General features: G+C 41.8%; 1 protein-coding gene across 11 annotated transcripts in view; it reads right to left on the bottom strand.

Annotated features, from left to right (window-relative positions):
* Positions 1–254: 254 nt before the first annotated feature.
* XRCC6 (X-ray repair cross complementing 6) overlaps positions 255–20791 on the bottom strand; it is a 144215-nt gene continuing 123678 nt past the window's right edge. For all 11 annotated transcript variants that reach the window (XM_085601222.1, XM_085601223.1, XM_085601224.1 and 8 more), the window contains exons 7-13: positions 10044–10230; positions 7075–7243; positions 6603–6764; positions 6131–6260; positions 4737–4837; positions 4395–4508; positions 255–1033 (exon numbers count right to left, since the gene is read on the bottom strand). In XM_085601222.1, the coding sequence (XP_085457348.1) occupies positions 831–1033; positions 4395–4508; positions 4737–4837; positions 6131–6260; positions 6603–6764; positions 7075–7243; positions 10044–10230 (1066 nt within the window). In that variant the 3' untranslated portion in view covers positions 255–830. The remainder of the gene's footprint in view (positions 1034–4394; positions 4509–4736; positions 4838–6130; positions 6261–6602; positions 6765–7074; positions 7244–10043; positions 10231–20791) is intronic.

Here is a 20791-nt window from a genome sequence, read left to right as displayed (position 1 = left end):
CCATTTACAACAGTAGAGAATTCCTCGTAGACTTTAATCACTTTATCGTGAAAAAATTTGGCAAGTATGATATTAAATCAATCACCTCTCCAGTGACCTTACAAGACTTCACCCCACCTCCCTATGATAAAAGATGATAGCATTTGAATTCCTACAAAACGTCAACCCTCTGCTCAATAAAACCATACATTAAATCACGTAGAAGAGGAATCCATCCCAATGTTACCAAGAAAAAAGGGAAACTAGTGAACACGTATCTTCAAAAATACTTTAATTGAATTAATCAAGTGCTAGTGTACAACTTTATACTGTGGCACCAAGTGTTACAAATTTAAATGAGCAAAGATCGCACCAGGAGGTGGAGTAGTGCATCAGAGCTTGTGAAGGTTAGCATAACTGGAGCTCTGAGGATGTAAAAATGCTTTAATGCCCACTTGCTTCTATTCAGAAGATGCCAATGCACTGAGAATCTAGCAGCACTCTTTGAGAGCAACTTAAAGCATTCTCATTGGCAGAGCAACGCCTCGTGTTACACAGATCATGTGTGCTCAGGTCACACAGTAAAGGCTAACCTTAGATTATACAGGTCTTCCTGTCCCCTTCCTCCAACTGTTGAGTTTCCCGCTAGATTGTGCAGAGGCCACTGATGGTTATAACCCTACACTATACTGTGATTCTTTGCACAATTATGTGGAAACTGTTTTGATACGAATGGTAAAAAAATAAATAAACACAGAGCCGAACATTTGTCATGAAGAAAACGCACATCTGGAAAATCAGAAAAATCTTCTGGTGCTATATGCTGGGCAGCTTTGGGATGTGTCCTACGCCTAGTGCTTCTTAACGTAGTCTGTCAGTGCGTCTATGAGCTCCTGCTTCTTCCCACCTTTCAGGCCATAGACACGACATGCCTCCTTCAGGACGGGCACAGTGAGCTTCCCCAGGGTGCCGCGTTGCACATGACTCCTCAGCTCAGCCTCCGACAGGACTACCTCGGTCTTGGGCTTCTTCTCAGCCTGGGTATTCCCGTCACCTGCAACACCCAAGATAAATGGTTAGGGCAGGACATGGCAGGATGCTTGTGGTATGTCCTGCAGACAGGCGCAGGCACCACCAGGCTGAACGCTCATCTTAAAACAAGGAACATTTTAAGGAGGATCAACAGAAGCTTTTGAAATGACACCTATGATCAATCCTCTCTGAATACAAGCTTGCAAGCGACTTCTATATTACGCCATAGGCTAGTGCAGAGACAGCAACTGAACTGTTGATACATTGTTTTCAATAGAGAAGAAAAAAAAGTCTGTAGTCAACTGATGCGCATGACTGAACTCAAATGAAGCCAATATTCACCAGAAAATGTGATTGTTTGCTTTTATTCTGATAATTCTGGTTGCCAACTAGGTTGCAATTTTATTACTGCCCTTAGCGAGCAACCTTCCAGCAGGATTTGTTTTTACAAAGCAAATAGATGCAATCTACATCACTACCTTAAATTCAACCCACATAGAGCCCAGACCAGGCACGACGTTTGTCTAATAAAATGAATGGCAGCTGTTGATGTAACACTCGTCAAACTTTGTTCAGCGACTTTGATTGAAAAACCTCTGTTTGAGACAAGATACACTTGAAAGGCACACTCGCAAACACTTCTTCCAAGTCACAAGCAAAGGCACATCCTTGGGGTTTCTCATCCAACAAATCACTATGGTCACCAAACATTACTAATGTTGTTAAAATTAATCAACTACTGGAATAGCAAATTACTCCACAGCTCCCCCTAAGAGAACTTTCCAGTGTGCTGGACCCTATTGAACACTCTAAAGATTTCCTTTATTGTTTAAATTGTACATCAAGGAAACCATGTATGCCTCTCACATAGATGGGGTGATGCCATTGTTGCTTAAAACATCCTGAAATATATATATGTATGTATATACATATGGGAGTTGATGTGTGAACTTTTAAAATCCCTGTTCGCGGTTCTCTGTCACACAAAGCTGGCATTGAGGAACGCAACCAAGCCGAAACGCGTCTGCCAGGTGTTACAGCAGTGGCGAACTTTTAACAAAGCACGATGTGCCCAGATGGTGAAAATAAAGCTTTTCTGAATCGTACCTGAGCATGTGTCAGCCCGTTTTTCGTGGAAGCGGGATTGGTGGAGTATATATATATATATATATATATATATATATATATATATATATATATATATACATACACATACACATACACGAACACACAAGCTCCGTCTTTCGGCACTAATAAACCAGCACTCCAGGGGTTTCTCACTAGGTTTTTTTATTTTTTTGTGATGGCGTCTACGCGTTCCAGCTGCTCCACGCAGCCTTGTTCACGACGCAGAGCCCCATTTTCAGATTACCTAAATACATATAGTGGTTAGAAAAATGAACAACAACAGAGGACAAACCTCATTGCACATCAAGGTAGTACATCATGTAAATTAGAGCGCCATCTTGGAACAGGTTTTATTGCATTGCATGCAATTATCTGTTATATGCCAGTGCATAATATCTTCTTTAAAATCTAATTGAATAACATAATTTCAAATTTACTCAATGAATCCAAAACCAGAAGATACAATAAAAATGGAAAGTTTGCTTTTATAGACAAAGTGCATGAGTGCTTAACGTTCCTTGGCTGCCTACTTTATACTTAGAATTTCTACGTTTACAAGGTCCATCTTCCTTATTAAAGTGCTGGTGCTGACTTTATTTCCTTTCTCCGCATATTAATGCTCATATACTATTTTCTTTTCTTTTGTTTTAAAAGGGCTATATCCTTTGTAGAAGAAATTCAATTCATAAACCATCAAGTAGATAAGTAGATGCTGCAGGACATCCTATCTGAGATAGAAATATTAATTTAATAAATGTTAAAAAGGCTGCAGAGTATCAACCTTTTTAGCAAGTTTATTTATTTTGTCTTGTCCCTTGTAAGACTCAACAAAAGACAAAGAACTGAGGCAACTGGAAGATTCTTATCTTCACTTCTAAAGCCTGCCCATTAACTTGAGGTGAGTCCACACACACACACCTCTCCACGACCCGCAAATGATGCCTGCAGACATTCCCAACCCTCTTAAACACCCACTTTTCCTGTGCTATCGCACTACTCCCCTTCTCTACCTACACTGCCCCATATACCATTCTCTGACTGTCCACATCCCTTCTTCCCAATCCTTATCACCATACTAATTCCCATACTAATCTGCAAATTAACTCTGTTTTCTCACAAATTCCCACCCCACAACACCGATGTAACCCAGCTAACCCTTAACTGACACCCCCTGCCTCCGGATCCCCCCACAGACCTAGCCCCTCGCCACCTATGACTTTACATGTGACCATGCCCACACAGCCACTGCACTTTCTATCACCTTCCCTACTGCACTCCTTGACACCACCACACTGCTTATGCTATACACGTAAAAATACGAAACAGAATGTCTAGAAAGCCTGCTCAAAGGTTAACTCCACCATTTGCTCATGATCACTGCAAGAGATCACACCTTTGCCCAAGCAATTGGAGAATGGTAGTGAATTTATACAGAAAAATAAAAAATTTATGGTAACAGTTAATATTTACAGTTTTAAACTCCTACATCTAGTAGAATGGAAATTACAAATAAGGTGGAGACTAGCCTACAATACAAAGACGGTCTAGAGCATATTTGCAGGCTTTCGCCCCAACATGGGTTGGAAAGTGCATAACTGGACGTCCACGACCACCTGCTGAAATCAACGGATGAGTCCTGATGTTACCAGATATTTTCAAAGCCCAAAATGAGGTTAAAGATCTTACACTCGGAGCAGACAAAACGTCCGGTGGGTATGGAACACTTATTGTTACTATGATTAATTTGTTATGGCTTGCGTATACCAAATCAGCCTCTGATTAGGTTTTCAAGTGACAGGTGCTGCTCTCGGGCTGCGTTTCTCTTCACTCCTCTAACTTCTATATGAAACCATTACCAGACCTCAGCAATGAAGATCTGCAAAACAGATTCTATGAAGACGACACCCTAAAAACCAATCAATGAGTACCTGTTTATACCTGGTCTCGATAAACAGATTGCACACATGCACCCATCCCCCTTGCCCTCAGTGCCTTCAGAAGGTACATGCCAAGGACCATAAATCTCCTCTACCGCCCGACCGCCACACGACCTAAAACAGGATACTTTACAAGCCAACCAACATTATGAACACTGATCCATATGAAATCCCTCGCTTTTCCCAATTCCTAGTAAGTTAGTTTCATGATTTGTCCTAAAACATATACCTCTTGCCTGCCTAGATCTCTGTTCAGTCTAGGCAGGGAAGAAGTATCTGTTTTAGGGCAAAGAGTGAATTCCACATAGTAGCACTCACCTTGCTTTCTCTTAACAGCCTTGCCCTCAGGGTTATACCCTGGTGGGTACACCAGGTCTTTAAATTCCTCTGCCAGGGAGCCCATCCGACGATCCATCATTTCCACCTTGGGTGCTGAAAGGACAAAAAGGTGGAGAGTGGGATCAGAGGTAAAATAATTGTCATTTGAAAGGGAAACAGGATGGTCAGCATTGTACATCCGTTTGAAAGAGGTTCAACCAACATAGCCCCGCTGATTACAACTCCTATGCAGTGTACAGCATGAGAAAGAAGGTGCCCAAAGCCATCCTCCACATATTGCATGCAGCTGCTATGGCAGGACAAATGGGCAGCTCCGTCTACCTGTCAAGTCCTCAAGGGGCTCTGGTTCCAGCAGGTCAAGTGCCAGAGCTTCCAAATTCCGGAAGTGTTGCTGCAGGGCTGGGTTTTCAAAGCCTTCACTCCTGGACAGGTGAGACACAAAAGAGCTTATTACAGAAGACATGCAAGCATAACCTCCCTAGTTAACTAGATACAACACTTCTACTAGTCCACGACTTGAACAGTAATTGCTCAGAATAAGTGTATCTAACCATTATACAAAAGATCTTGGGCATTGAATGGCTGCACACCTGTATTACATACCGCATGCCCACACCACCTGCCTTACACAATGCATTATACGATATTAAAGCCTTTTAAAAAATCATTCGGAAATATATTTAGAGAAGTAATAAGACAAAATATTTCGGAATGTTAAAGGGGAAGGCACATCGTTAATAGTTCACTTGGTAGGTTTGCTGTAGTGTTGAAAGTTGAATTCTGCAATAGTAGTTTGCAGGGGTAACCATAACTGAGTGTTAAGACTATCAGAATTGTGTATCGCTATTTAGAACTAGTTTTGAATTGATTTGGTCAGGTATGCCTGGAAATGAGAGTTTTAGTAATTTCCTGATCATGATAATTGGTGTTGTTCAAAAGTCAAGAACGATGTTGCTGAACCAAAGAGGGTTTGTTTTGCTCTTGATGTTTTACATTTAGGTATTTAGAGTATTAACAAGGATCCCCTCCTCAGACCGCTTTAGCATCCCAATATGTTGAAAGGTTAAGCCAGGTATGGGGGATAAACTAGATGCAAAGCTTTGTAGGGGAGGCATTCGATTTTGACTCTTGGATAGGTGAGCAGCAAAGTAAGCACCTGGAGGATGGGCTTAATATGATGTAATTTGTGTGGTGTGGATCAGAGACCAGTGTTAGTGAAATACTGCTTCGATACAGGCACGTGGACTGTGGAATAATAGCTAGGACTGTTTTTCTGAAATCCAGGCTAAGAAAGAATGACCCAGTGCTGCAGTTTTTGTATGGGCTGGGAGTAGTTTCTTGACGTGGAGAAGATGGAAGGTTGCTGATTTGCCGCTTCCATTTTGGTGAGGTATTTGAGTTAGTGAGGAGTCAACAGTATATATCAACTATTTCAATGTGACTCAGGCTTATACCAAGTAGGCTTAATTCTATGCTTGTGTGAAAACAGTAAAAATATTGTCATGGACAAATCTAGTTTAAAAAAAACTTATTTTGTTTACTGTCTAAAGTTTGAGTTTTAAGAGGGTAAGACAGAGGCAATTTGTCCAGTATGAAGAGGTTTTGATATATTGTTTTGCGTACAAGACCCTGCTATGACTAAACATAAGCCCACATCGTCTTTACTTCATGGGCTATACCATGTTGGAACGGGGATCCCCTAGCACCTTCCTTACCTGTATACAAAGCGCAGTTTCTGCACAATCTCCTTCATCTTGTCCACCTGCTCGTGATTGGCTGATACCTTCTCGGGGACGTCCAGTTTCCGCAAATCATCAGCATAGGGCAAGAATATTAGATGGAAGCCTGGAGGCGAGGGGAGAGGAGAGGAGAGTGACTGAGTGTGCACATGCAGGGCAGTGCATTCTCTGCCATAGAGACTAGCACCTACTGCACTCCCACACCACTTCTGCACCAAATAACCATGATATGCACCCACCATTTGGGAGAGCTGCATTTACAGTACTGGTGTGGCCAAGCAAGAGAGCTAAGGAAAGAACAGATGAAAACCTTACTTCAATGACAGAGGAGGCAGATAATGTTCCTCTTCCCCATGGTACGTTCAAGCAGCAGAATGCCAAAACAGTTTGTCGACAAACAACCAAGATGACATTTTTATTAAGCCCTTCAGATCATTGTTGAGAGTACCTGGTGGGTTTATCTGCATGTTCTGGTCATCTAGTTCTTCTTCCTGGGGGGTCAGCACCACAAAGCGTGGTGGGGTGTTACGACGGGGAGTATACCGGCACAGTGCCATCACCTTCTTCTCCAAGCATTTGGTGAGGAGAGCCGCAAAAAGGGTAGTACTGCCTGAAAAGAGAGAGGGTAAGAAGAAACAGATACTTTAAACTTCCAGTTACTACTAATAGTACCCCAAGACTAAAGAACGAAGACCTTGACCCCATTCTGCAATCCTGACCTACAGCATCCCTCCTTTTTCTTTACCGAGACATACATACTGTTCTTCCAGTGCACCTCAATCCTGACCCGCAGTACACACAGTTATTCCACTACTTGGGCCCACTCACAAGTCTACCAATACATCACCAGGCAGCACCTCTCTAGGGCATTATGCTAGCACTGTCCTCAGCGGAGTGGTGGGGAATGCTAGGATTCTCACCAGTAACCAATGATTCCTCTGGGTAGACAAACTGGGCTGGCTTCAGGAAATGATATGGCTTAAACAGAGACAGGGGCTTGAACCCGATGAGCACCAGGCTGGGATCGTCAAATCTCTTCAGCTCATCGGTCTCCTCCTTCTCCATGACGATCTGGCGGTTTCCATAGATCTGAGAGACAGTAAGGTGGGTGAGACAATAAGGTCCATTGTCAGGGGAGGAGACAGTCGATTCAGAGACCAAGTAAAGAGGGGCAGCAGAGAGAGCGATAAATAGATCAAAAGTGAGAGAGATCAGACTGCAGGCAGAACCAAAGAGTTAGATGTTAAAAATGTGAAGCCTACCCATTGCTAACGAGGACTGTTCCCTTCATTGTACTTTGCTCAGCCAAGAACCTTCCATGAATCAGCAACACTGATCCAGTATCAGGAACCCAAACTCACTTAGTATGCTGGAGCTATTTTGCATGGGTGGCTGCAGCCATTCAGAATTCACAAATCTCCCCTCTGTCCACTTCAGAGTAACTCAATGGGATATGGGGCTGGACCTGCTTTTCACCCAATACTGCACCTGCCATATTATTCAGGATCTTTACCAGAGGAACCCTATTTGTCTTCTTAAGCTTTTGCAGGAACTGCTTATTCATCATGGCTATCCCAGACTAAAACAGTGGGGCCTGCATACTTCTTCCTCCTCTTCCCCTTTGCATCAAACTGATTGATAATGACAGCATGACTGAAATCAATCATCCTAGCACGAGAACTCCACGTTTGTAAACACCAGTATTTTGTGCCACGGGTATTTGAAGTCTACGCGGGTGTAAAGTTCCTCTGCCCTTTTTTTCACTACGAGTGAATAATATTTGTTTTTTAAGACAAAAAGGTCCGAACTGTCATCCCCCAGTTTTATACATCTCATCATTTCATTCAGGGCTCAATCATTTTCAGAGGATTGAAATCTTTTTTTTGTGGCTATCTAGTATTTTCAGAGGTTATTACATATAATTTTTAATGTGTATTGTGAGATCAGCGGCAGGCAGGGGCCAATGGCTTCAAATGTGGGTAACGGGTTTGGTTGCCTCAGATGTTCTGGGGTCCGTCCTACTATGGCTCTGTAAACAGGGACCAATTACAACCCCGTCAGCACTTCACTCTGGTAGAGATGGCGAGCAACCACAGGCGCAAACTCAGAGTGCAACAATCATCCAGCAGCACAATAACAGATTGTCCAGTCCAATCCAGTGGCTTACTTTGATAAAGTGCTGTAATACACATGTAAAACGTATTCTACACTCCACAGGCTATAGGCACATTTACCTTACTGACGTTTGGGCTATTGCGACTCGCGTCATAGTTCCCCTCTCTCCACTTCTCCTTGGTTTCCTCCTTCTTGGGAGTAAACCCCTTTGGGTTAGAGATCTAGGCCAGGTATGAAAGCTGAGGTGCAGATTAGCTTTTGTTATAGTTTGTTCGCTAGGTTATTTAAAAACAGCCCCGGTTTCCTAGTTCTCAATCTAGAAGCAGGACTCCAGTCCTTTTCAAGCAGCTAGCAGGGACCAGCCACCAATATCCTTTTCACTCCCTCTTCCAGGGGGAGAGGTGCCTGCTGGAGACAATTATGCAGTCCTCCGGTTGATGGAGAACTCGCTTCAGTGAGTTGGGGTCGGCCAAAGATGTCAGAGGTCAAAGTCAGCATCATCACTGTCCTTGAAGTGGCATAACCCCACTTTTGGCACAGTCTAAGGAATGGAGTTTGACCTTGCCGCCAACTTGGGCACAGGCTCAGGGCTTCCAAAATAGGTTTACAGAGTTGACAATGGAATTAAAAGTGACATGTGTCCCTTCATAATCCCTTTCTTTCCTGGGTATTTTCTCCTTTAATGCCATTGCAAAATTAGGCTAAGTTTGACTCTTCACAACATTCTACATTGCTTCAGCATCATTAACACACAGGCACCTAGATTACTGCAAAGGTTCTTCATCATTGTGGTAGAGAGTGGAACCGGCCCCGACACACTTAGGTGCATGAGTCTACAAAAGTTCCAATATGCAAGCCTAGACTGAAATTGGCAGCAAACGCTCAGTCCCTCTACTCTGATGGCTATTATGCTTCGCTAGCTTTGTGCATGCTGTAGTGCTAAAGCAGCACACTACCTTTTTGAAGCTCTCACCCCTCATGTCATGTCAAGCTGTTGTGCACTTAGCCTCACATCATTTGTAGCAGTTTTCATGTAAGGAGAGTTTCAAAAGTGCACAACTCAGCCTTGGGCAGATAAAATAAAAAAATCTGTAACAGAAATGCAAACTTATCCTGATGACAGCTGAAGAAATCCTTAGCATTTTGAACACCAGTGCAATTAGGTTCTCTTTATTTGCGATCAGTATTCCATCAATAATGATCACAAATCCTTTGCTAAGAAGGGGCAGCTGGGGATACACTACAAGAGGTCGATTTATAAAACAACATAGCTAGAGGCATGCAGGGTGCTCTGAAATCCAGGAGGAAGACGTTTGTCTCTAGTGTATGGCAATTACAGGAGTATGCCCAGCTGCCCACGCTCAGCTGCTTAAACTGCATTAATTAGAATATGCTATCGAGTTATTTCCACTAGTCTAGTTGGCTATATTTAGGTGAGTGGGAAAATATGCAATTCTTTGCTTGACCAAAGTTAAAGGAAGTAAGTCATATTTAAGGGCCTGAACAAGCATGGAAACCTACCTTTAAGAAACGTATGACACATGGATAATCTAGATTTGGCCTCCAGAAGTGGATGTAACACACTGTAAGAGGCCCTTCCAAAAATGATATAAATTGGCACCACAATCTTCCTTTTCTGTTGATAATACCTCTAACTTTGATGCTAGAGTAGGATCTCTGGACAGTGCCACGGTATCTCCCAGTACCAGTACAGGATTAATACAATTAGTGACCAGCCGACACACCACAGTTGTAGGGGCAGCAATGAGCTCACCTGGGCCTTCTTGGTGTCACTGGGTAACAGCAGACTCCCTGTCTCACGGCTGAAGGTGCGAGTCTTAGTTTTCACTGGCTCGTTGGTCTCGCGGTAGAGTTTCACTGGCGCTGGCTTTATGGCCTTCTGCACTAGATTGTAAACGCCCACACTTAGTGCCAGATCTTCACCGAGCTTCAGATTGAGCCTGTAGAGGAGAGTTGAAAATTAATATGCATTGCAACCTGACTTTAACCGAAGATTCCTGCAATGACGGATATGTGAATGCTTCAGTAGAAAAGTAGTTACTTACCTGTAACTGTAGTTCTCCAGTTTTGATATTGTTCTTAAATTAACATGCTTGAATCATTCCCCGTTGAAATGGGAGTCCCATGGTACCATAATAAAGCGGTATGCATCATCATAGGCTATAGTGGCAATGATCGATCACTTTAACAGCCTATCTATGTCCTTTTAATAAAAAGAAGCAACCATCAGCTAATCTGGTGATAGCACCCTCTCGAATACTCCCAAGAGAGGCTGAATCCCTCAGATTTGCAAAGCACAAGTGGGAAATAAATGACAAGCTATAAGGGGAGCCTCTCAAGAGAGAAGGGTGGGTCGCTTGCGAATCTATGAAAGATACTAATACTGGAGAATTACAGTTACAGGAAAAGAACTCATTTTCTTCTCCAGTATTGGAACTTTCACAGATTCACATGCTTCTATCAGAATAGCAAGCAGTTACTGTAGTTGTTTACTTCAAAACATTAGCACAAATAGCAGATGGTGGATAGAAATACACACACACACATATACATATATATATACACACATACACATATACACATACATATAAACATATATATAAACACACATACCCTGTCAGGCAAAGAGTGCCACATCATTTTTGCAAAATAGAAGCAGAGAACTCTGGATAGTTCCCAAGTTTGGGTGCCCTTATGTGCTAATCTCATGCTTAAGCACTTTGATAGAAAAGTAGACATTTGAGGTGTGCAAATTCAGAGTGCCATTAGTGTTGTAGGTTGCTATTTAGAGGAGCTGCTCTCCACCTAAACTTGGGAACTACCCATAGTTCTCTGCTTCTTTTTTGCATAATTTATATGGCACTCTATGCCTCAAAGAGTACTGTTTTCACTTATACTGGGTGCTCCATTGTGTCTGGACAAACCTAAACCTCTCTGAAGAGATATAATGATAGCAAAAACAAACGTGTCAGGAGTTGCTTTTATTCATTCCGGGTTGGCTTGGATAGTATTGTAGTGTAGTTCCTATTTCCCTAATAGGCTCTGCGCATTGGAATAATATGCCCTATAGATTTGGCATAGGGCTGAGGTCAGTATGCCCCTATCGAGTATATTAAACTTAATTAATTTGTACCAGATAATTAAGAGGCCACTAGAAACTCCTTGTAAACAAGAAGGGAGTAGATTCTGGCAACCGCATAAACATGACAATTTTGTTTCCCTTTAGAATCGGAACACTCTCAGAATCGTGGAAACAATAGATAACAGTTTCACTCAGTAATCATTCATGCTTAGTTTCTTCAGAGTTACACAGAAAAAATAGACGGCCATTTCAATAAAAGGATTTATTGAACAGTCTTGTTTTTCGTGTAAGAGATATGAGCTGTTATAATCACAAGACAGTATTGCAAGATATATTATGTACAGCGTAAGCAGTAGAAAGAAATAATACTGCGCTAGCATTATCTTTTAGCTATGACAGATATATTCATATACATAAATAACACAGGCTACAAAAATGCGAGTACTCATGAGATGCTTCTCTAACTAGTTCTACCCCAGTGTACCCAACCTAAGTGTAGTACAAGGTAAGAAGTAGGTGCTGTATTCTATAGGATGTTATTCTATAGTTTAGTATAATATGCCAAGAGTCCCTCTAGGTTCTAGTCAGCTCCATACCTTGAGAATGAGAGAGGTGAGAATCTCTTTCCAGGTCTCGAACTCTAACACCCCGCGAAGGGAGTCAAAACACTGGAAGCTGGATTCTCTGCGAGCAGGGATGACAGCGTCTCTTGTCAGTGCGTCATGCCGGAACATGGGCTCCTCTAAAGTCGAGGTCTCCTCTTACTTGTTTGGGCAAGGGAAGGTTTTTTTTATACCTGGTAGGTGCCTTGGAATGTTAGTATTGACGTAAAGTCGGGCAGATGAAGACGTCCGGAATGAACCCTTAAGGAATAGCGGTTCATGCATAATAAATGAGTTCTTGGCGAAATCAATAATCCTGGGCTAGGGAAACTCCCAAGAGCTTAAGGGTCTGGTTTCTAAGAACTCGTTTTGACGTTAGGGTGGACGGATGTAGGTGACCATGCTTGTATTTGGATAGCATGGCTAATGCCTAAATAAGGACTGGGATCTTATGCCTATATAAGGGCAATGCAAATTGTGTCTATATAAGGACATGTTTTATGAAAACCTATATACGGACACCTAAAGCGAAATACAACACCCACTCCACTTTCGAATGAACGATAATACTAAATGCTAAACATAAAATGCTAAACATTAAACTGAGTACCACATGTTGCTAAAAACATTTGTAAAAGCATACTAAAAGAAGTCTATTGAAAAAAACTTTGCTAAAACATGTAATGCAAAGGTACTGTACATTTTAAAGCAGTTTTTCATTCTAAGCATATACCGGAAATAAATGGAATAGGAATGAATAGAAATACATAAATATGACGAAATGGTCGACAAGTATTAAAAAAATGAAAGCCTTTTCATAACATGGTACTAAATGAAAATGTGGTAAATAAGGTGACAATGTGTCCCTGGAAGTATTCAAAGAAGTCCGTTCTATATGAATAGTTCTACTGTAAGCAGATTGATTTTGCCATGTATTTTCAAATTTAGAAAAAAGTCAATTTTAGGGAGAGTTCCAAGTTCTGTTCTGTTATGAAAATATGGAAGCCAAATTCATTGCTTTCCTGGTACACTGTGAGCCAAATCAAAGTCAGTGTATGGGTCTGGTGAAAACATGAAATCATCTATTCTTGTAGACAAAAGATTGTCTACCGATGTTGGGGATAGTTGGAATACATCGTTTAGAAGGTTAACTGCACAGAGATGTGAAGCATCGCCTTCAGCATGGGATGCCGCAGCAATGTTCTCGTCCGTTACCTGTATGCCTGTTGATCCATCTCGTACCTCAGCAGCAGCAGGAAGCGTCTGTGAGATCTCAATGAATGCGGTCATCAGGATTGGTAGCCTCTGGGGACAACACAGAGCATGGGCCGTTATCGGGTCCAGTGGAGTATCGATATCCATTGGCATGACTGATGGGAGTGTTAGACATATGTCTAGCATGCATTCTTCACCGCAAAGCAGGCAGCGTAGAACAGGTAAGATGCAATCTTGCCAGATTGGTCTAAATGATAGAAACCATGTGTATTAAGTTCCTGTAGACGAGGTACGCCCAAAAGTTGCACTTTCTAAGAGAGCTTTCTCCAAGTTGCTGGGAGTGATGCCGGTGGATAGGCTTGCTATAGCGTAGCAGTAGGAATAGAAACAGGATTCCTGCAATGAGTGCTAGAACTAATGGCAGACCACCAAACACCGAATGCACGAAGTTTGGAATGATTCCGAGGACTGCCTGAAAAGGTATTAACAGTCCTGAATATATGTTCTTAAATACATGTACAACCCCGCTCGTATCAGACATGTTTAAGATGCGTCCCATCATTCCTACGAAATGTATAGGGCAGTTTGTACGAATTAGAGCCTGTATCTCAGCCGAAGTCCTTGCAATTTGTAGATCATAGGTTTCTTTGGCCGAGGTCAAAGGCACGGTCTGTTGCAAAAGCATGGCTTTCATTCTGCTTCAAGTATCAAAACGTATAAAAGAAACATTCAATGAAGGCCATAGAGGCGACTCCCTGACTGTGTCTATTGGGGGGAACAATACGTGCATACAACAAGTAACCCTGGAGCTAACCGTTACCAGTTATGGGACTCCTGGCAACATGCCACAGCAACCGCGATCATTCAACATGAGGTAATTCCCGTTAGAAAGTTGGCCAAACGTTGGAATAATCACAGCAGCTGGTGCACCCTGTAGGTGGCAGGACAAGTTTGCCACAGAACCATTACAAGCCCCGTGTAAAGAAATATCCTGACATATGAGCGATCCGCTCAGTGCATTTTCATAGTGTGTACCGCTTAGAAACACTTCACGATCCCCACTCCAACATCTGTATTCGTAAGGTAAAGCCCAGGATGTCTTAATGTATTCTTTACTCAACCTTTCATATTTGCCTACTTGCATTTGTTGGAGGCAATACTGAAAATGTAAAATAGTGACAGGCAGAGTTATTTTGCCATGGATAAGCCATTCTGTAGCTGGTTTTTCCGCTCCCATAAATGGTAATTTTTCCAGTTTTTCAATGCTCAGCACTGTGTACTTTGCTCCCCTTTGTGCCATTTCGATCTTTTTATCTGTGAGATTGTATTCAGAAAACAGAGACGACGTGTTGATAAAACGCCAAGGCACATAGCCTGCACGCAAGGATTGCAGCATCCAGCCTAATAACATAATAGAACGTAACTGAGACTGGCCTTGTTGTAACATGGCTAAATCTTGTTCCAGTATGTCAATATAGCAGAGGATACAATGTTGTCCAGTGAATAAATTCTGGATGACAAAGTTGTTAACCCATTGTCGACCACAGTGAGAGATTTCTCTAAGCTAATACGAACAAGCTCACGTATTCTTTCTGCGGCCTCTGCCTGTGAAACCTTCCATATTTCATTATAAGCAGCATAAATGCTGGCATGTATGAAACGTTTTTGACGCAGTTTTTCTCGGTCCTAGCAAGAAATCCCTACGGTCAGCGTCTTCTTTAAGTAAAGATAAGTGTTGTTTCAGATCCTCGAGTGTAGATCTTTGTAGCCAGTCGAGGCACAATTTCCCTACACTGTATGTTGTTACTACCCCCGTAACATAACATAACATAACGTATGCTGTCGTTGAACATAACGTGGGTCTGGCCTATAGATAGTAAAGCCCTGTATTCTATTCAGGGATCTTTCTTGACAGATTTTTGTGTCTGTGGGCCAGAGCAACCATTTTTCCCAATCAGGATCTGATCGGTTGTTTTGTAATATTGTGTCTACTGTGACTGCTCCCTGTGTAGTGTCATAACTTGCAGGTGTTGGTACAGAAGGTGTGTTCATGTCTTTGATCTTGGCTAATCCAAGGCAAGACGTTTGTTGCACAGTGGCATTCAAAAACATTATTTGCTGAGGGATGATACAGGCTCTAAACAAAGCTTCTATCCCCTGCACTTGCCAATCTTTAGAACCCCGGAGAGATTTTGTGTCGATTGTGTCTTTCCAAAAGTCAAATCCTTGTCTGGACAGTTGGGCAATTAAGGCTGCAGAATAAATCTGTTTTGTATTAGTTAACATATTTTTCTGTCCTGTTGTGTTCACATTCTTACAGAATTTTTTTTCTGGATCAGATATATTGTACCCTGAAAAATATGGAAACTTATTTGCAAACGTTTTTAAACAACCCTTTGGTGGTGTAGGACAATGTTCCCATGGTTAAACATAAATACAATTCTAGGTGTTGCAGATCTATGGAAGAAATGATGACCATAGTGGTTGTAACAAAAAAGATGTTCATACTCCGATGAACCCTCTTAGCTTTCATTGTTAGAGAACGCAGCAGACCTTTCTAGATCAGACATCATGTTATTAACAGTCTCAAAGTCCCAATCATCAGAATAGGTACTGGAGGTAATAAAGTCAATAATGAAATTTTAAATAAATGTGGAATCTTCAGAATTTCCGTCGGGCCGAGTATGTCAAAATCGGTTTTGTCCCAAACTATACCATCCTGTATAGGAACGGCTGTGATGTTCACTGCTGACAAGTCTCTTGCTTCACGATGGGAAGATTGGTGTGGTTTTAAAAGTAAGTTCACATTTTTACTTTCAGTGTCCATATGAATGTTTCTGCCATTCATAAGCACGCTAAGAGTCATTATCAAAGCTAGCCAAAGCAGAAAGAAAAATATTCCAGAAATAATCCATGGTTCAATCTATGGTGAAACCACATAAGTGTCTTTCAGAAAAGGAAAACATTCTCGTACTTGTTGTTTGAAAGTTTTGGGGGCTGGCGTTGTTTCAGGCTCACTTGTATCGTCAGAAAACGTAGCAAATTTAATGAAGTAGCCAGAAGCAGTTCGGTTAATTGTTGGAATTGCATCAGGACTCGTCGAAATCGCTGGAACCAGTTGATCACGTGTTACGTTTGTGTAGACAGGTGTATCTGGACAAACTGTTACTTGAGTTTCAATAGGGATGAGTTCCATAGCATTGTTGCTTAGTCCTTCATCTCTTGCTGCTGAATTCTCAATGGTTATGAGTCTTTCAGTCTGAACCTCTTGGATAGTAGCGAGAGGAGTGCGTCTGCTACTAGGTCAGAGTCCACGAGGCCTACTATTTAGTATCTGCCACATAGTGTGGTTTGATGAGGTCGATTGACACAAAACCTCCTTTCTTCCAGCAAGAGGTGGCAGAAGTACTGTTCTTGTTCCGTGGACGGCTAGGACAGGTACTGGTTTTCTGTAAGAAGGTCCAAATTCCTTCTTTTCCGCAATTTTCTCTCTGATTAGATCCCCAACTTTTGGGATCCAGACAGGCCTTGCTGGGACTGCCGGTTTTACCCTAGCGGTGGTTGGCTTCAGGAACACGTTGCCTTGTTTCGATCTTAGTTCATTTAGATCCTGTAAAACAGCCAAACGATCTTTGATATCAAAGGATTTATTTTCCACCACTGTGCCTTTACATTCGAGATCAGGAACCGACATTCTTGTCCCAAATAGGACCTCATATGGAGTGACCCCCCCCCCCCTAAAGAACTTCTTGGCAAATTATTTAATGAGCGTTGGACACCATAAAGATGTTTGACCCACCCATCACCCGAACCTAATACTCTAGCTGTTATAGACTGCTTTATGTCCCGGTTTTTCCTTTCCAAAACACAATTTCCCTCAGGATGAAACAGAGAGGAGTACCACAATGCTACGCCCATACTGGCCATGGCTTCTTTGTAAGCCCGAGAGCTAAACGCAGGGCCCTGGTCAGAACGTAGTGTGCCAATTGCATATGTGCCGATAAAGACTCGCAAATCTTTTATAACAGTTCGAGCGTCAGCTGAGCGCTGAGGCCACATCCATAGGCACCTTGAGCACGAATCTACTGCGACCATTATATATTTATAGTTACCGTCCTTTTGCAAGGGACCGCAGTGGTCCAGGTTAACACAAGCTAATGGTTTGTCTGAAATCAACAGGGGTGTCTGCGCAGGACGTTTCACTGTGGAGACTTTAATCTATTGCCATATTTCACATTTCAAAACATAGTTTTTGGTCTCTTTCCTAATGCCAGGCCACCAATATCTTTGCTTTAGTAAAGATACTGTTGCAGAAACACCTGCATGGGCAGAGGCTATCCCTTCATGTGCTGCTAGGATCAGTCTTAATCTACGTTTCATGTTTGGAATCACCCTGTCCCCCACTCCAGGGATTCGAGCATACGGAACGCTGTTTGCATCAATTACATAAGAGTACTTGAGTGGAAATTTATGTGGTAATGCTGCACCACTGCCTTTGCTTGATGCATTGACAGCCAACAATATCTCACTGTCTATTCTCGTTTTTGAACGAGTGATCGCAGCTACGGAAGCCTTTTGTACAGCCCCCTTTGCAGCTTCATCAGCCAATGAATTCCCTACAACGTGAACGCCATCACGTTGATGACTCCGAGTGTGGATCACGTGAGCTTTTGGTAGTTCGTTTCTCAACTGAACTACTTGTTCCCAAAGCGTTTTATGCTTTATTGTGCCACCTTTTGCATCTTTGAATCCGTTTTGAAGCCAATTCTGTAAATATTCATTATATGACTGTACAGAGTACAAGGAATCGCACACTATAAATGTGGGGAATTCGCGATCTGTATTTTCAAGTGCCAGTTTGAATGCTTGTAGTTCAGCCCACTGAGCTGTACAATCTCCTAGAGATTGAGTTTTTGTAACCACTGGTCTGAAGATACCATCGCGCATGCGACCTTTAACGATTCCGCACGCTGCACTGTAAGCTTGCTTACTCCCTGTAGCGGGTTGTTCTGATCCGTAAGTATAAATTCGTACTGCTCGAGAGGCAGAATTTCAGTGGGCAGAGGACATTCATGTTCATATTGCAGGAACGCTTGTGTTTTTAAATCAGGATCAAATTAATATTTAACATCTGTTGCAGCAAGAGAATTAACCCATTGTATCCATCTAGTTTGTAAAGCTTTTGCATTCGGAATGCTCGCTTTTGAAACCGCCTCTAAGGCTGGTACTGGAGTCACGACAATAATGCGTTTCCCCTGAGTTAGAACTCTTTCTTTTGCTACAGCGGTTTGAACTGCTGTCCGTATCTTTTCTGTTGAAGTGAAGCGCATTTCTGCTTGTATATACAAATGTGATTTGTATGCTATTGGTATTTTTTCACCCTCATTAAATGTTAAATAGGTGAATCCGCATTGACCCGAAATGTTTTGGATCACTAAATTGGGGAATGGAGTTGGCCTAACAGCTAGGGCACTCGACCTCGGACCTGGGTTCGAGTCTCGGTAATGACGCTGAACATCCTGTGATTCTGGGCAAATCACTTAATCTCCCCATGCCTAACAAAAAAAAAATATGAATGTGTATCCTCATGTAACGTAACTGGTGCTATGTAAAGCGCTCTGATACCCGATTAGATTTGGGCCAAGTTTGCGCTATATAAAACTGCCCAAAAAAAAAAAATTGCGTTTATTTACGAGTTTGTAAATGATTTGTTGCTAACATGTTAGCTTGGAGCGAACGCAGGATGTCTGTGTGTTCCTGAGTCCAATGTTTTGTTGAAAAATCAGGTTTGATTAATTCGTAGAGAGGTTTAACCCTTTCTGCGTAATTTAGAATGTAAGTTCTTCCAAAATTTAAGAAACCCAAGATGGATTGTACATTTTTCTGTGTTTTTGGAGGTTGGAGCAGCGCACACTTTTCTAAAAAGTTCGCTGCCAGGCTCTTGCCTTCACTTGAAAGCTCACATTATAGGAAAAGGACATTGAGATGGGCAATTCTGGATTTTTTAAAGTTGAATTTATAGCCTTCAGAGGCGAAGCCCAGTATAATGGTATTGACCCTGTTCAAGTGCCTATCTAGGTCATCGTCTGTCAGATAGATGTCATCGACATATGACAATGCCTCGTTATCATAAATTTGTAGTAACTCTGTTACCCTTGCTGAGAATAACCCCGGGCTGGTTTTTTTTAACCCTTGTGGGAGTCTACAAAATTGAGTCCCCATTATTGAGAAAGCTGTTAAGTACCTGCTTTCAGGTGCTATGTTTGGACAAAAGAAACCATTTGAAATGTCCAATGTGATTTTATATTTTTTACGCACAATGTTATTCATTAATGCTGTACTATGTGCATTTTGCACAGCAAATGTTTTTGAACAAGTGTTCAAGTGTCTGTAATCCAAAACTAGACGATATGTATTGTCTGGTTTGGATACAGGAAACAAAGGATTGTTCATCGAGGAGGTGCATGTTTCAATCACCCTTTGGTATTCAAGTTGATCTAAGATCTTCCTGACCTGTTTTCTAGCTTCTTGCTTTATTGGATACTGCCTTTGTGCAGTAGGTTGATTTTTTTAGCTGTATTTTGTGGCGAGGTGAGTCCTCATCAATATCAGGGTCTATGGGACCCAACCTCCACGCACTGTTGCTTTCTGATATCAGATATTTTAGTAGTTCTCAACTTTTGTACATGAGAATTTTATAATGTTCAGAAAAAAATTAAGCAATATTCTGTCGTTGATTCATCTCAATTTTATTCATTGGATGTTCAAAAAATGTTCATTGTATTGATTTCGATTAAAGATCATATAATTCAATACATGTAACTGGTTGCCCAATGCATTTCGAGCCTAAACTGGCTCTTCTTCAGGGGCTCATTCTCTATAACATAAACAACATGAAAATTACAATGATGCGAAAGCGTCATCTTGCACATTTGCTAAGAATGTACATGCATGATTTAATTTGTGTTATCACTATGATAGAAAGAGTGTAGCCTGGGAGAACCACACCGGAGGAGTGACTTAGCTGAAAGAGAGTATAACGTGGAAATTGGGGAAGTAAAGTGTAAAACTGACTTAAACCGAGGTGGGATAAAATGTGTACCTTAATCTTGGGTGTGAATCAGGATTCAGGCTTGAAAAGGTATCGCTTTCTGGAAGATAAAAGTTTCAATCAGTTTAAAATTTAATCTTCGCGCTGTCTCTGGGATATTCACTAATAGAGATTAGTTATCGTGGCGTGGTCAGGGTCTTACCGTTAGCGAGTCGATACTTTTCCCGAATGCTGTTCAAAATAATAGCGCGACGAAAAAACGGGAGTCCGTTCAAGGATGTTCGTCATATTCGAGTCCCGGGGAGGAAATGTTTAAAAGGGTTCTGGGTTGACAAACGAGGATGCGGAAATCTCGCGATAATGTGAAAAAAACTCGCGTTGATGTGAAAAAAGGAAAACTGACAAGGGGTTATGGTTGGAGATATGGTCACCATCTTGGACAGGGATACTGCTAAGTTAGGAGTACTTTAGGAAAACTTAGTCATTACAGATGATGTTCGGATAAAGTAAAGATGCAAGAATAGCATAGCAAAAAATACTCGCGATGTGTT

This window comes from Triturus cristatus, chromosome 4_2 (genome assembly GCF_964204655.1).
Source record: "Triturus cristatus chromosome 4_2, aTriCri1.1, whole genome shotgun sequence".
NCBI lineage: Eukaryota > Metazoa > Chordata > Amphibia > Caudata > Salamandridae > Triturus > Triturus cristatus.
Note: the sequence above shows the minus strand (reverse complement) of the source record. Positions and strands in the feature narration are given on the sequence as shown.